This window comes from Panthera tigris, chromosome B1, assembly GCF_018350195.1.
Source record: "Panthera tigris isolate Pti1 chromosome B1, P.tigris_Pti1_mat1.1, whole genome shotgun sequence".
Lineage (NCBI taxonomy): Eukaryota > Metazoa > Chordata > Mammalia > Carnivora > Felidae > Panthera > Panthera tigris.
In genome coordinates, this window is record NC_056663.1 from 118,046,053 (window position 1) to 118,062,808 (window position 16,756).

The 16,756-nt window shown below is 36.6% G+C and overlaps 1 protein-coding gene across 1 annotated transcript in view; it reads left to right on the forward strand.

Moving 5' to 3' along the window:
• TACR3 (tachykinin receptor 3) overlaps positions 1-11,024 on the forward strand; it is an 89,350-nt gene extending 78,326 nt beyond the window's left edge. Inside the window, exons 4-5 of the mRNA XM_007080980.3 lie at positions 8,134-8,330; positions 10,712-11,024. Of these exons, the coding sequence (XP_007081042.2) occupies positions 8,134-8,330; positions 10,712-11,024 (510 nt within the window). The remainder of the gene's footprint in view (positions 1-8,133; positions 8,331-10,711) is intronic.
• Positions 11,025-16,756: the final 5,732 nt, after the last annotated feature.

The window sequence follows — 16,756 nt, forward strand, 5'->3', positions numbered from 1 at the left end:
TTATGTGTCTGTGGGCCATCTGGATGTCTTCTTTGGAAAAGTGCCTATTTATGTCTTCTGCCCATTTCTTCATTGGATTATTTGTTTTTTTGGTGTTGTGTTTGGTAAGTTCTTTATAGATTTTGGATACTAACCCTTTATTCAATATGTCATTTGCAAATATCTTCTCCCATTCTATTGGTTGCCTTTTAGTTTTATCAATTGTTTCCTTTGCAGGCCAGGAGTTTTTTATCTTGTTGAGGTCCCAATAGTTCATTTTTGCTTTTATTTCCCTTGCCTTTGGAGACGTGTCGAGTAAGAAGTTGCTGTGGCTGAGGTCAAAGAAGTTGTTGCCTGTTTTCTCCTCTAAGGTTTTGATGGTTTCCTGTCTCACATTTAGGTCTTTCATCCATTTTGAGTTTAGTTTTATGTTTGATGTAAGAAAGTGGTCTGGTTTCATTCTTCTGCATGTTCCTGTCCAGTTCTCCCAGAACCATTTGCTAAAGAGACTGTCTTTTTTCTATTGTATACTCTTTCCTGCTTTGTCAAAGATTAGTTGGCCATACATTTGTGAGTCCAATTCTGGGTTCTGTATTCTGTTCCATTGGTCTGTGTGTCTGTTTTTGTGCCAATACCGTACGGTCTTGATGATTACAGCTTTGTAGTAGAAGCTAAAGTCCGGGATTGTAATGCCTCCCACTGAGGTTTTCTTTTTCAATATTACTTTGGCTATTTGGGGTCTTTTGTGGTTCCATATAAATTTTAGGATTGTTTGTTCTATCTTTGAGAAGAATGCAAATTTAATTGGGTGCAATTTTAATTGGGATTGCATTGAATGTGTAGATTGCCTTGGGTAGTATTGACATTTTAACAATATTTATTCTTCCAATTCATGAGCATGGAATGTCTTTCCTTTGTGTGTGTGTGTCTTCTCCAATTTCTTTCATAAGTTTTCTATAGTTTTCAGTATACAGATTTTTGACATCTTTGGTTAGGTTTATTCCTAGGTATTTTATGGTTCTTGGTGCAATTGCAAATGGGACCAATTTCTTGATTTCTCTTTCTGTTGCTTCATTATTGGTGTATAGAAATGCAACCAATTTCTGTACATTGATTTTTGTATCCTGTGACTTGTTGAATTCATGTATCAGTTCTAGCAGATTTTTCGTGGAGTCTTTAGGGATTTCCATGTAGAGTATCAAGTCAGCCGCGAAAAGTGAAAGTTTGACTTTTTTGTCAAGTTGGATGCTTTTTATTTCATTTTGTTGTCTGATTGCTGAAGCTAGGACTCCCAATACTATGTTAAACAACACTGGTGAGAGTGGACATGTCTTTTGTGTTCCTGATCTCAGGGGGAAAGCTCTCAGTTTTTCCCCATTGAGGATGATATTAACTGTGGGCTTTTCATATGTGGCTTCTATTATGTTAAGATATGTTCCTTCGATCCCAACTTTCTTGAGGGATTTTATTAAGAAAGGATGCTGTATTTTGTCAAATGCCTTTTCTGCATCTATTGACAGGATCATATGTTTCTTATCCTTTCTTTTATTAATATGATGCATCCCATTGATCGATTTGCAAGTATTGAACCAGCCCTACAGTCCAGGAATGAATCCCACTTGATCATGGTGAATAATTCTTTTAACATACTGTTGAATTCAATTTGCTACTATCTTGTTGAGAATTTTTGCATCCATGTTCATCAGGGATATTGGCCTGTAATTCTCCTTTTTAGTGGAGTCTGGTTTGGGAATCAAGGTAATGCTAGCTTCATAGAATGAGTCCGGAAGCTTTCCTTCCATTTCTATTTTTTGGAACAGTTGAAGAAGGTTAGGTATTAACTCTGCTTTAAATGTCTTGTAGAATTCCCCTAGGAAGCCATCTGGCCCAGGACTTTTATTTGTTGGGAGATTTTTTTTTTAATTTTTTAAAATATTCATTTATTTTTGACAGAGAGAGAGATAGAGCATGAGAGGTGGCGGGACAAAGGGAGAGGGAGACACAGAATCTGAAGCAGGCTCCAGTCTCTGAGCTATCAGCACAGAGCCTGATGCAGGGCTTGAGCCTACAAACTATGAGATCATGACCTGAGCTGAAGTCAAACGCTTAACCAACCGAGGCACCCAGGTGCCCCTATTTGTTGGGAGATTTTTGATAACAAATTCTATTTCTTTGCTGGTTATGGGTTGTTTTCAAATTTTCTATTTCTTCCCATTTGTGTTTTGGTAGTGTGTGGGTGTCTAGGAATTTGTCCATTTCTTCCAGGTTGTCTAATTTGTTGGTATATAATTTTTCATAGTGTTCTCTAATAATTGTTTGTATTTCTGTGGTGTTGGTTGTGATCTCTCCACTTTCATTCATGATTTTTATCTATCTATTCTCCCTCTTTTCTTTTTGAGAGGTCTGGCTGGGGGTTTATCAATTTTGTTTAGTTTTTCAAAAGACCAGCTCTTAGATTCATTGATCTGTTCTACTGAGAGGGTTTTTGTTTGGTTGGTAGGTTGGTTTTGTTTTTGTTTTTGTTTCCTTTTTTGGGCGGGGTGGGGAGAATTCTATATTGTTTATTTCTACTCTAATCTTTATTATTTCTCTTCCTCTGCTGGATTTGGGGTTTCTTTGCTGTTCTGCTTCTAGTTCCTTGAGGCGTGCAGTTAGATTTTGCATTTGTGATTTTTCTTATTTATTGAGATAGGTCTGGATTGCAATATATTTTCCCCCTTAGGACTGCCTTTGCTACATCCCTAAGGGTTTGGACTGTCATGTTTTCATTTTTATTTGCTTCCATATATTTTTAAATTTATTCTTTAATTGCCTGGTTGACCCAATCATTTTTTTTAGTAGGGTGTTCTTTAACCTCCATGCATTTGGAGACTTTCCAAATTTTTTCTTGTGGTTGATTTCAAGTTTCATAGCATTGTGATCTGAAAATATGCATGGTATGATATCAATTCTTTTATATTTATTGAGGGCTGTTTTCTGACCCATCATATGATCTGTCTTGGAGAATGTTCCATGTGCACTTGAGAAGAATGTGTATTCTGCTGTTTTTGGATAAAAAGTTCTAAACATATCCCCTTGACATAATTTCTTATAGGCATTACTCTAAGTTAACGTTAATTGCATGCACATGTTACTTGGAGTTGGCACAAGTGTCACATTTCTTGGATGGCACTTACCCAGTATGCCCATATTCTCATCCATTCTCATGCTAGCAAAATTCAACTTGGCTTCTGGACCACCCTGCACTTTTTTCACAGCTATCATTGCTTAGTTCTTATTTTCTCACTTGAGACTGAACTTTTTAAGACTAGTCTTTGAAACAGAAGTAGCAAAAGCTCAGCCTAAGTAGCCCATGAAATGGTACCTTAAATTTTGATGCTGTTATTGAAATATTTTCCATGTCTTGCTCCTGAGAATATCATTTTAATTTGCTAATGTGTGGTTAGAATGAACAGGCCTGAAATTTTGACTTAAAGAAATATAATGGTCCATTTAAGAACATTTGCGCAGACAAAAGGCATGGGCCAGTGTTAGGGTGTGATCCATGGGATGGTCCTCCAGAATGCACGTTCTGAAGAGGTTCTAATCAAAACAAGAAGCTTGCTCTCACATGGAGTTGGTAATTTCCAGTTCGGACATTTATAAAGAATAAATCCTGCACTGAAGAATATGACTCCTAGATTTTTTTTACGGTTGGCAGTATTTTATTTCATTTCCTAGACTTACGTTTTTTCTTTTATGACCTAAACCTCAAAATCATCCACACTACACTAATTTAATATGAAAGATAAGAACAGCTGCAGGCATTCCAGTCTAACCTGTACAGGATACAAAAATCAAAGATTTTTTTTCCCCTTTGATACACTAAGAAAAGGTGCCCAAAGCTCATTTTCACTAACCAAGACATGCATTTCCATCCTGCCTATGTTTGCTTGTCACACCTCCCTTCTTCCTCCTGCTAGGAAATGTCTGTGCCAAGGACAGTGGTGGGTAGCCACAACTGTCCATGTTGCCATGGAAAACAAATCCCCTTGTCTCAGAGGCAGGCGCATGTCTCAGATTCATGAAATACTCAACATCAATCAATGTTTTTATCAAGTCACAACAAAATTTGTTAGGACATGATGAAAGATTTGAATCATCTAAATTTCAGTCTCTTTATCTTGCCTAAAAATTTCAGGATTTTTAGGAAGTCTACCAACTGAATGCCTTTCCCGCCTAGTATTTATGTGCTAGTGCCATTGTCCAGCCATGAGACACAGGGGAACTGCTCACAGCATGTGCACAGCTGTCACTGCTCATGGTTTGTGTTTCAAAGTGTTCTTTTCCTTAGCAATTTAAAGAGTAGGATTACAATTTCATGACTTTGGCACTTCACAAAGTAATGCAATTACTCCCACCCAAGACCCCACTTTTGCATTTACATTAAACCTGGGTCCTGAAAGTTTGATATCAGAAATAATTTCACAAGGTTTTGTGAGCAGAGACTGAAGCTAACAGTCAAAATGTATTTTATAGAAATAAATGAATGAAGTATATTATAGCCGTGTTTCACTGTGAAAGATCTTTTCTTTTAGGGTCTTTTAGATTTTTCCTAAACATTGTCAAATAAGTTTTGAAATGTTTTATATCAAGGTCCATAAGGCTCTATATATGTGAATTAGAAGTTATCTGAAACTTCTCTTCCAGAGGCATTTTCATTTAATTCTCCACTTACACTTTAATTTTCCCCCATTATGGACTTCTTCCACGTGGTTGGAAGTCATGTAAAAGACTCTGATAGCCTTTGTAGGTCTTTAACTATTATTGGAAAACAATTTCATGCATAGGGAGTTTGTGGTCAGCCTGCAAAAAAGCATTCAAAGAAGTGTTTATGCATATTTGTTCATACCATATTTAACATAGTAGACTGTACCTTGTTCACATTGTTACAGATTTTTTTTTGCCCTTAACACTTATTCAGAATAAAATTTAATGCTTTCATGCACCCCAAATAATATATTGGTTATATTGTTTGTATGCTCGTACTCTTGAATTTGTTTGCCTAGAAATATGAAACAGCAATAAAATGTCATGCTCATTTTATATATGCATGCCCATTTTAAACTTGGAGGACAAATGATACCAGTAATCAATGACTGAATAAAATTATGGACATCTCTTAACCAACTATATGTCCTTTAGTTTCTTTCATTTTGTATTCATTTTCATTCATTAATTTAAAAAAATTTTTGAGCTGATTATATGTGAAGTCCAGCCTATGCGCCTGAAATGCGTCAACAAACAAAGTAAGAAGAAAATTCTTGCCCTTTTATATTCTAGCATGAGGAGACAGAAAGTAAAGAATAAACATAAAAAACTGAAAAGAAAGAGCAAGCTAAGGGGTTGGGAACTGGAAAGGCAGGCTGCAATTTTATTTTATTTATTTTTTTTTAATTTTTTTTTTCAACGTTTTTTAATTTATTTTTGGGACAGAGAGAGACAGAGCATGAATGGGGGAGGGGCAGAGAGAGAGGGAGACACAGAATCGGAAACAGGCTCCAGGCTCCGAGCCATCAGCCCAGAGCCTGACGCGGGGCTCGAACTCACGGACCGCGAGATCGTGACCTGGCTGAAGTCGGACGCTTAACCGACTGCACCACCCAGGCGCCCCCAGACTGCAATTTTAAACAGGTCGGTCAGAAAAGGAGTAGCAGAGAAAGTGACAGCTGTACCAAGGCGTGAAGGAGATGAGGGTGTTACCAGCGGGAATAATCACGGGAAGAATGTTCTGGAGGGAGAATACTTTTGGGCAGGAGCTTGCCTCTCATGTTCAAGGAATAGTATGATGTTCATATGTTCAAGATAAAAAGGCAATAGAACTCGTTTCACTCCTCTTACATCCCCTGAGACTACAGTTACCATGCACTGCGTCATTCTTGCTTAAAATAAACTAGTAAGTTCTTATCAATATTATTTCAATTTTATATACATCTTTATATTCACATTTTCATGCATTTTTTTAATTTACATTTTTTTCATTATATTGTAAGCTTCTTCAAGATAAGGAATAGTCCTCTATTCATTATTTTTCTCTATACTGTTTTTGAGACCTACCAGACACTCAATAAATGTTAACTGTAGGCAAGGGGGAAAAAAGAATTAAAAATCTTAGTTTTAAAACTCTAGCCTAGGGGCACCTGGGAGTCTCAGTTGGTTGACTGAGTTGGTTGACTCTTGATTTCGGCTCAGGTCATGACCGCACAGTTCATGAGTTCGAGCCCAGCATCGGACTCTACGGTGACAGCACGGAGCCTGCTTGGGATTCTCCCCCTCCCTCTCTCTGCCCCTCCCATTCCCTCTCTTGAAGTAAAAAAATAAAAAATATATACTTAAAAAATTAAAAAATAAATAAAATCTAGCCTAGTTGCATGAACCACAGCAGTCAAAACTCTTGGTCTTTGCCTCAGTTTCTTAAAACACATTGAAAACCAACTAATAAGTTGTTAAATATGTGAAACATTGTATAAGTGTGAATTGTAATAAAATATAACTCTTAACTTGTATGCCACAAATCCATGAATGAGAAAGAGGAGAGATAAATGCATAAATCTGAACATAGCTTTCTGGCGGGGGCGGGGGCGGGGGCGGGGGTGGAAATGCAGTTTAAAGAGCACTGAGAAAAAAGGCTTTAGGTAGTGCAGCCAGTGATGACATTCTGTGAGCTATTGACCTGGATCTTCAGCTTTGATGACCAATGTCCATCAGATCAATGCTAGTCACATGGATGTTAGAGGGATGAGACCCTTAGGAAAGCTTTGCCTTCCACAGTGATCCACTTCATGATTTGCCTTGTTCTAGAATCTCTCCTGACTCTTAACTTTGCCAACATTTCATCTGAATCCCTAACTTGCAGAGAAATGACAAGCCCAGGTCATAAATAGTGTGTTTCCATAGTTCTAAGATGCCCCATAGGTCATTTATGTCAAGACTTTCTCTGATTTGTGTTCTGATCTGTTATGGGTAAGCTCCCAAGTTAGTTTATTTAGCATATATCATTCTAAACATTTTACTATTTCCATATTGCCAAAAGAAGTATGAACAAATTTAGTAGATAGATTGCTAATGAGAAATGTTAAATGAGGTCATCATAGGATAGTAGTATTATTTCCTTTTCCACACAAAGCCAAGCTACTTTGAGTTTACCTTTCTTATAGTCACAGACAATGCACAGATTTTATTTTATTTAGGGACACATAAAACATCCTCTCATTCAACCCACTATTGCAAATTGTACACTGTCATTCATTTTTCGTTCATTCTATATCTAATTGTTTATGTTCAGCTATATACTTGGGATTGCGCTAGATGCTGGGGATATTAAGATAATTAAGACATTCTCTTTGCCATTTAGGAACTTAAGGCCCAGAGGTAGAGAAATACAGCTTGATATTCTTCTGCGGCCAGGGCTTTCTAGAATATTTTGTTTCAGAGGTGTGGAAACCGAGGAAATGATTCATGCTTACCAAAAGACCTAATGAATGTATAAGCCAGATGATTGCCTATTTACAAATTTAAAGTTAATGATATTTCCTCAGACTAATGTGAATATTCATCATCACTATGCAGAGAAAGCTTCCCCAATATCAGATTATAAGAGAAACCATATTAATATTCAGAAGGTTGCCTCATGAGCATGGTATGAGAGTAAAGAAAACCAAATAGTCTTCACTATAGTCAGGCTATAATAAATACTGAGGAACCAGCCCAGCCCTAACAGCCTAAGTTATCCCCAGTGATGCAGCACTTTGTCTAGGTATAATATCTCTGCTATTTTACTGTGCAGGCTAGCACAGCTAAATCTTGCTCCTCTCTCCCCGAAGCTCTTTGGATTTTTGTGAACACTTATTGTCTTCATGCCAGTTAAGATACATTTGTTTCTGTTTGAGTTAGTGCCACCCATTCATGTGGGCTAGGTAAAGAAGGATTAGTGACATTAGCATGCTTTCTTGAGGCTTACCTTAGGCAGCTGTCCCTGTATTACCTCTTACTTTTCTAATACTAAGCCTTAAGCACGCCACGTATTTAACTATATTGGCAGAAAAATATGATTTGCAGTACATTTAATGACTTTTGAATTTTCCAAAACTGACCTCTTTACTTCTTTCCTTTTAGGTTGTAAAAATGATGATAATTGTCGTGGTGACATTTGCCATCTGCTGGCTGCCTTATCATATTTACTTCATCCTCACAGCAATCTATCAACAGCTGAACAGATGGAAATACATCCAGCAGGTCTACCTGGCTAGTTTTTGGCTGGCAATGAGCTCCACCATGTACAACCCCATCATCTACTGCTGTTTGAATAAAAGGTAAAAACAAAATTACTAAATGCAAGTTTCTTGTCACTCCTGGCTTAGCTGAAAGCATATAATGTTGTTCCCCCTTTTGCATTAAAAATGCAAAAGTAAGGGGTGCCGGGGTGGTTCAGTTGGTTAAGCATCTGACTTTGGCTCACATCATGATCTCACAGTTCGTGGGTTCAAGTCCTGCATCAGGCTCTGCACTAACAGTTCAGAGCCTGAAGCCTGCTTATGATTCTGTGTCTCCCTCTCTCTCTCTGCCCCTTCCCCATCTGTGCTCTGTGTCTCTCTCTCTCAAAAATAAAGAAATATTAAAAAGAATTTTTAATGCAAAAAGAAGGGAAAATTGAAAAATTCACTGACAGGAGTACAGAGCATGATTTTTTTTCTAGACTTCCTCCTACTTTATGAAGTATCCCACCTTAACCATTACATTCTCAAAACAATATGCTTACAAGTTCTAACTGGGAAATTTTTATTTCTGCCTCCAAACCCATCAGAATTTTGTCTGTGCAGGAAAAAAAAATGCCCAGTTCAAAGAAATGAAGATAATTCATAGAAATGTACGGATAATTTCTACAAGATGAAAGGATGATGGCATATGTGAGTGGACTCTATTAAGAAGGATGTTTTGTAAATACATTTCAAAATAGAAGATGTTGCTGCGAGGGTTCTAGAAGCAACAGTCAGGGCAAAGAGAATTCCAACCCTCCTTCCTATATAATGAGGTCAGTGAGTAAGAGAGGGTGCAGTCTCCATGGAAATGAGTTCTGAAGAAATTGAGGTGGCCAGGGAAAAGCTACTTTGAATTTTTTCTAAGAAGTTTATTTTGAAAGAGACAGAGAGAGCATGAGCAGGGGAGGGGCAGAGAGAGAGAGAGAAAGAGAGAGAATCCCAAGCAGGCTAGGCACTGCCAGCACAGAGCCCAATGCAGGGCTCAAACTCACAAAACTGTGAGATCATGACCTGAACCGAAACAGAGAGTTGGTCGCTTAACCTACTGAGCCACCCAGACGCTAAGGAAAATCTACTTAAAAAAAATATTTGTTTAACGTTTATTTATTTTTGAGAGAGAGAGACAGAGGCAGAGCATGAGTGGGGGAGGGGCAGAGAGAGAGGGAGACACAGAATCCGTAGCAGGCTCCAGGCTCTGAGCTGTCAGCACAGAGCCTGATGCGGGGCTCGAATCCACTGACTGTGAGATCATGACCTGAGCCGAAGTCGGACGCTCAACCGACTGAGCCACCCAGGCACCCCAGGAAAAGCTACTTGTAAAGTAAACTTTTTAAAAAGCAGTATTTGACTGTAGTCAGATTTAAGACTGGAAAGAATCATAAAATGTGGTTTCCAGATAAAATCATCTTGGTTGTAATGGTCAGAACGTGGAAGAGCATGGTTACATTTCAGAACATTGATAATTCCCTTAATAAACCAGTGTGTTCCGGGGCACCTGGGTGGCTCAGTCGGTTAAGCGTCTGACCTTGACTGGGGTCATAATCTCACAGTTCGCGGGTTTCAGCCCCGTGTCGGGCTCTGTACTGACAGCTCACAGCCTGAAGTCTGCTTCAGATTCTGTGTCTCCCTATCTCTGCCCCTCCCCTGCTTGTGTGCTCTCTCTTCCTCTGTCTCTCTCTCTCTCTCTCTTTTTCAAAAATAAATAAATAAACATTTAAAAATAAAAAAAAAAATAAACCAATGTGTTTTGAGCACAACTAGAAACAGAACTTCATGTAAGTAACTATAAGCTAAATCCTAGGCTCTCTTTCCAGTTGGCCTCCACTATGCAGTGCTTTACGTTTGTTAATTACTTAATTCTTCTTTTCTTTCATTAACTGCATAAACCATATATCAATTCAAGCCACCCCACAAGCAGTACATCTGTTTTTCATCAACTTCACTTAATGGTTTACAAAGCAAAGGATTTTGTATTTTCATATATGATTAGATAAAAACCATCAAGGTTAGTAATTAATTCTAACATTAAACGAGACTTCATAAATGTGTAATCATTTCTAAAACAAGCTATTTTGAAATGCATCATTTTTACGTGCCTTAACTGGCAAGCCTAATTCAAGTACACGTATGCAGATGTATAAAATTACTGAAGAAATGTACACTGTTTCTTTGCATTATGGATTACCTGATGCTGGACAACTTTACTATTCAATGACTTGCTTCTAACTGATAGGAAGTTACGACTCAATTCATGAAGAAAACTTAAAAGATTAGTACCAATAGTGCGGCATACATTTTAAGAGTTTGACTAGAAAATCAAATTCAAAAACTGATTGTGTTTAATTGCCTTAAATAGGGTTTTCTGTGACAATTGAAGGAAATTTCCACTTGAAAACATGGCTTTTTCTCTCTGTGGCCTGCTTCTTTCTCTTCAGATTTCGAGCTGGCTTCAAGAGAGCATTTCGCTGGTGCCCTTTCATTGAAGTTTCTAGCTATGATGAGCTGGAGCTCAAGACCACCAGGTTTCACCCGACTCGGCAAAGCAGCCTTTACACGGTGACCAGGATGGAGTCGGTGACAGTGGTGTTTGAGCCCAGCGACCCAGACAACTCCAAAGCCAGTCGAAAGAAGAGAGCAACCCCAAGAGACCCAAGCTTCAGTGGCTGTTCCCGCAGGAATTCCAAATCTGCCTCCACCACGTCAAGCTTCATAAGTTCACCCTATACCTCTGTGGATGAATATTCCTAAATCCATTTTCTGAAGTGCAAGACTAGCATTAGGGCATCATGGTGCCAGCATAAGCCCCCATTCTCCTGTTTAGCAGTCCTGTCTTACCTACTGTCTGGAAACAGAGGGCAATTTTGGAGCAGCTATGCTTCAATTGAGAAAGGTAGCAGAGAAATGTAACAAAGACACTATTAAGAGATTTACCCCCTCAAAAATAAAATGGGCTCTTAATTTATGCTTTGAAAATTCCAAATTATTACATGCAACAAACTTAACATAGATCTGAAAAATACTTCTAAAATGTTCCATTTTTCTCATTTAAAAGTTGCAATTACAGGGGTGCCTGGATGGCTCAGTCGGTTAAAGCATCAGACTCTTGATTTCCGCTCAGGTCATGATCTCACTGTTGGTGAGTTCAAGTCCCTAGTCAGGCCATGCATGGACAGTGAGGAGACTGTTTAGGATTCTCTCTCTCTCTCTCTCTCCCTCTCTGTCTGCTCCTCCCCCACTTGCACTCATGATTTTTTTTCTCTCTCTCTCAAAATAAACTTTTTTAAAAATAAAAGAAATTTTAAAGTTGCATATGTATTTGTGACACTAAAGTGACATGATTTTTCCAAAAGATTAAAGAAGCTTTGTGGTGAGTGACAACAAAATCTATATAAATTAAACATTTTCATCTAATAAAACAGAAAAAAGTTAAATGACTCATTTTTCTCATTAGAATGAAAGAAAATTAGCCTCAAAGAGTAGGAATTAATGAAAATCTTTACTCAAATGAACTCATTTGGAAGAATGAAAAATTTTAAAGATTTAAAGATTTTTCTCCATGAAATGTAACTGGAAAGGAAATCTCATAAAATTATTATACAACATACATGTCACTTTTTTTATTATTTTTTCTGAGAAAGTGGCATCAAAAGAAAAAAAAATCCTTTACTTTTTGACTGTTACATATTTTAAAATACCAAGCTAAGAAATAGTCAAATTTAGGATCTTAAAAGGACAAAGCAAATTCCTATGATCCTCTTTATTTTTCACAAATACTTAAAAATTTTTAGAAAATAGGCAGATTATAGGGGCGCCTGGGTGGCTCAGTCGGTTAAGCATCTGACTTCGGCTCAGGTCATGATCTCATGGTTTGTGAGTTTGAGCCCTGCATCAAGCTCTGTGCTGACAACTCAGAGCCTGGAGTCCACTTCAGATTTTGTGTCTCCCTCTCTCTCTCTCTCTCTCTCTCTCTCTCTCTCTACGCCTCTCCTGCTCTCGCTCTGTGTGTGTCTCTCTCTCAAAAATAAAGAAACATTAAAAAAAATTTTTTAAAGAAAATAGGCAGATTATAAAACACTAAAGATGCCTTCTAATGAAGGGGAGAATCCCAATTGTCTCTGAAACTGGGTTACCAATTTTTGTAGGCAAGAATTAAAGATAGAAACTCATAATTATTATGGCAGACAGGAATATCTACCAGCACCAAAGAAGTGTCTCTCCCCCAGAACTCAAAGAGAAACAAAGAAGTTGGACATTAACTTTATCAATTTTGGAGCATCCTTATCCTCTCTCTCCTCCCATTGAAAAATGTGTAAGGACTAGGGAAAAGTATCAGAAGATATACTCAAATGAAAATCCTTAGAAAAGAAAGTTTATGTGCTACCTGTATATACTAATAAACATATGTAGAAAGGTGAATCAACTGTTAGAATAGAAAGCAGGACAATATTTTGGATGTATGTGAACTAATAGTAGGCAAACAAGAGTATGATATACACCACTCCACAGAGAGGTGTATTTTGTCTATTTAAATAATTCAGAAGCCCCCTAGAAAGAAGTGAGCTAATGGTCCTGAGGAAGCATCTATTTACTATAACAAAAATTTACTGACATATTTCTGAGAGCCATAACAAAATAAGGTCTACTTTAAGTGTAGAATTTATCTTCCAGACCTCAGTGCTTATAAATCATCTTTCCTTGAATTAAAGATACTGTCAATCTTCCTCAAAAAAGCAGAAACCTTCTGAGAATGTGGATGTACCACACAAACTTTTCAGAAAGTCTAAAATATTCAGTTAGTCTTTTTTAAAGCTATCCAGCTAAAATAATTACCTGTAATGCTTTACTGGATTGTTATACCTCCATCAATATAGAATCAACTATTGTTTTGAAAAACAAGATAAAAGCAATTATTCAAGAGGAAATCACAGTCTGTTGCCACCGCTAAAGTAAATTTTCCAATCCTTTTTCCTATTTTGAACCCAAAGCCAGAAATATTTGATTATTACAAAGTGTTCAAAGTCTAAACAACTCCACCATGTATGTAAGCTGATTTCTTCTGATTACACCAATAAACAGACACACGTACATAAAGACACGAGTATGCAAATACAATCATCTCAATATATGTAACTTCAAAGAACTAAATTCAAACTTGAATGCTAAAATAGTCAATCATTATTACAGGGTTGCCACAAACAGTTCAATACACTATGAAGCTTGTGTGCATGCTTTGGATAAGCAAATTTATCGTTATTTAGTATCTCATTGTTGAATATAATGTTTTTAAATGTTCATCCCAAAACATGTAAATGCTTATCATACAATGTCAAAGTGTCAACAAAAGTCTAATATTTTAAAGCACACATTATCTCCTTAAACTTACAAATGATTATGAGACTAGCATTAATTAACATTCTAGATACACAGGACCATCTTTAGCTGCAGAATGTGGATGTGAAGTTTGGCCTTCAGTTTCACTGTAGTCAGCTACCACCAAATATAGGTTGAAAAACATAAGTCTTGGCCTTCACACATAGTAGGAGCACTTAGTATAATTTGCTAAAACATCTAAGGAAAAATAGTCCTTCAATCTGCTGTTTCATTTTGTTTGGTTTGGCTTTGGTTTTTTGGTCTTTTTCAGTAGATTTGGTGTTGCTGGGTGTAGCAAGTATCATCCTTTGAGTGTGACAGAAATACCTGAGGTCCAGATAGTACCTTTCTAACACTTTTAAGGGGAAACTGACATCATTCACTCACTGTTTGTGACTCTTAAATGAAAACTTATAAAGCGGAACTTTTTAAGGTCAAAAGTTTAAAAAATAATTATAAAACAAGAACAGTATGAAAGAGAGAAGATTTTAGCCCTTTTTTCTGAATTCTGACACTGACAATTATACAATAATACACATGGAAGTAATTTTCAGTAGAGGTCACTTTAAATAAAGCTATGTTGATATTTTCACATTTGTCAGGGCTTGGAATAATTTCTCTCCAAAATTCACCCTATCTTCTGAGGTTAAAATTCACTGCAAATCTTTTTCATTGTTTGAAGGTAAAAACTGGCTAGAAATACTAGGGAGATAGTTAAAATATCCTAGGATATTTTGGATTTATATCAGTGACAGAAAAATACAAAATATTTTGGGAAAAATCTGAGAGAATCAAGAAGCTTTGCATCATTTTAAATACTTATAAAAGACAAAAATAAATAAATAATGTTGTATTTTCATTATTTTGCATCTGGAAAAAGTGTTTTTGAAATTACTTGCATAGGAAAAAAATTAAAGCAACATGATTATTGTAGAATCCTATCTAACAGCTTTTATTTTTTTAGTAAGCTTAGTATGCTGCTGCATTATTCCATCTCGCAATTTCATGATGGTGACATTTCTGACCCAGCAGCCAAATCTGTATTCCTTTCCAGATCCTGCCAATCTCTTATCAGCAGAGATCCGACCAACTTCAAAGTGACCTCCACTCTTACAAAGCACATAGAAGAATGCCAGGGAGCTTAGTATCAAACCTCAGAAGCACACAATAAATGTGAGAAATCAGTGCTGGCCAGCTCTAATCTGAACTTGAATTTTGTTGATGCAGAATTTCATCAGAAAACCTCTGATTCGTGTCTGGTAAATGATTCCATCAAATGCAAACGCAGGAGAGTTACAACTTCTCACAGGTTTAACAGTAACAATTTGAGATCCCAATAGTGCCAATAGTTGCCAACAGTGTTCCAAAAGTTAAGGAAATGAAGCATGACACTGGTCATGTAGAATAATATTGTAATAATTTCCCTTAGGGCCAAGCAGGAATGAAAAATAAAGTACAACAGCTCTCTGTACAAGGTCAGTGATTGTGTGTTGTAAAATAGCTTGGTGAAAACTCTGTGTATATAAGAAATAAATGAATATAAAGTTTGTAACTAGTGAATAAAGTATTTTTAAGTTGTGGTAATTGTACTGAATAGGGTTTAATATATTCATACTCTTTGTGTATGTGGTAATATCTGACAGATTTGTTTTTGCTTTTTTTTCTGTAAAATATTAAAAATAGGATTAAAAATGAAAGCAGCCCTAATATTTTCCTACTGGCTAGCAAAACATATATTATGGAAGGTCCTGTCTTGTCTGAACACACTCACCCTCAGAACTATCCTTCCTTATCTTTTCTCATTAAAAATATCTAGCTTTCCTAAGTTAACTTGATGCAGGAAAAAAAAATCTATAGAAAGAAAAGTTATCAAAATGTAGAAAAATATTCGGTGTGGATATCAGGAGCAAGTGAATTGGAATGTGGAGCTGAAATAGTATGAAGTTGAGTATATAACATAGCATTGTAGAGCCATGACTTCAGGGCTCTAACAATCAACAGACAAGTTTAAAACCTAAGTCCCACCAGCTGATAGCTGAGAATGCAGAAAAATTTCTTTGTAGGCTTCCTGGGCAGCTCCACAGACTGCTCTCTCAACACCTTCGCCCATGTGCTTTGAGAAGAATGCCCAAAGATAATTCTGTGTCAGGAGTCAGCAATGACCCTCATTACCTACCCATTTCCAAGAGTTGCTGTGACCCATTCCTCTATCCCTGATCCATTCCTCTGTCCCACTCAGATAGAAACAAGTGTCCCCTACCTTATCTTACCAACTTGCCATAAACAGAAGAGAAAAAAAGAAACAGGATATTTTCACCTGACCACCACATATCCAAAGCATCAGGACATAAATTAAATGTGGAAATTAAATTACATTCTATTAAACAATCAAAAGATCAAAGAAGAAATCACAAGGGAAATTAGAAAATACTTGAGATGAATGAAAAGTAAAACATATTCCAAAACTTATGAGATGCAGTGAAGTAGTGTTTGGAGGGAAGTTTACAGGTGCAAATGGCTGCATTAAAAAAGAGGAGATATTTCAAATCAATTGCTCGACTTTACACACTTTCTAGTTAGAATAAGAACAAACTAAACCCTAAACTACTAAAGGGAAGGAGATAATAAAGATTAGAGCAGAGACAAAAGAAATAGAGAATAGAAACACAATAGAGAGAATCAACAAAACCACCAGTTGGTTCTTTGAAATGGTCAACAAATTTGACAAACTTTTAGCTAGACAGTCATAGAAAAAAGAGAGAGATATGCAAATAACTAAAACCAAAAATGAAAATGATAAAAGAATACTAGATTAGATTATCTAGTTAAAATGCAAATTCCTAGATATACACAAATTACCTAGGGTTAATCAAGAAGTAATAGAACATCTCAAATACCTATAACAAGTAAAAAGATGGAATTAGTAAAAAATAAATAAATAAATAAAAACAACAAGACTAAGAACAGGTGGCAAACATTTAAAGAAAAAATAACAGCAAGCCTTCTCAAATTCTTTCAAAAACCAGAAGAGGAAGATTTACTTTTACAGCTCATTCTATGAGGCCAGTATTAACCCGATAACAAAGCCAGATTAAAAAAATCACAAGAAA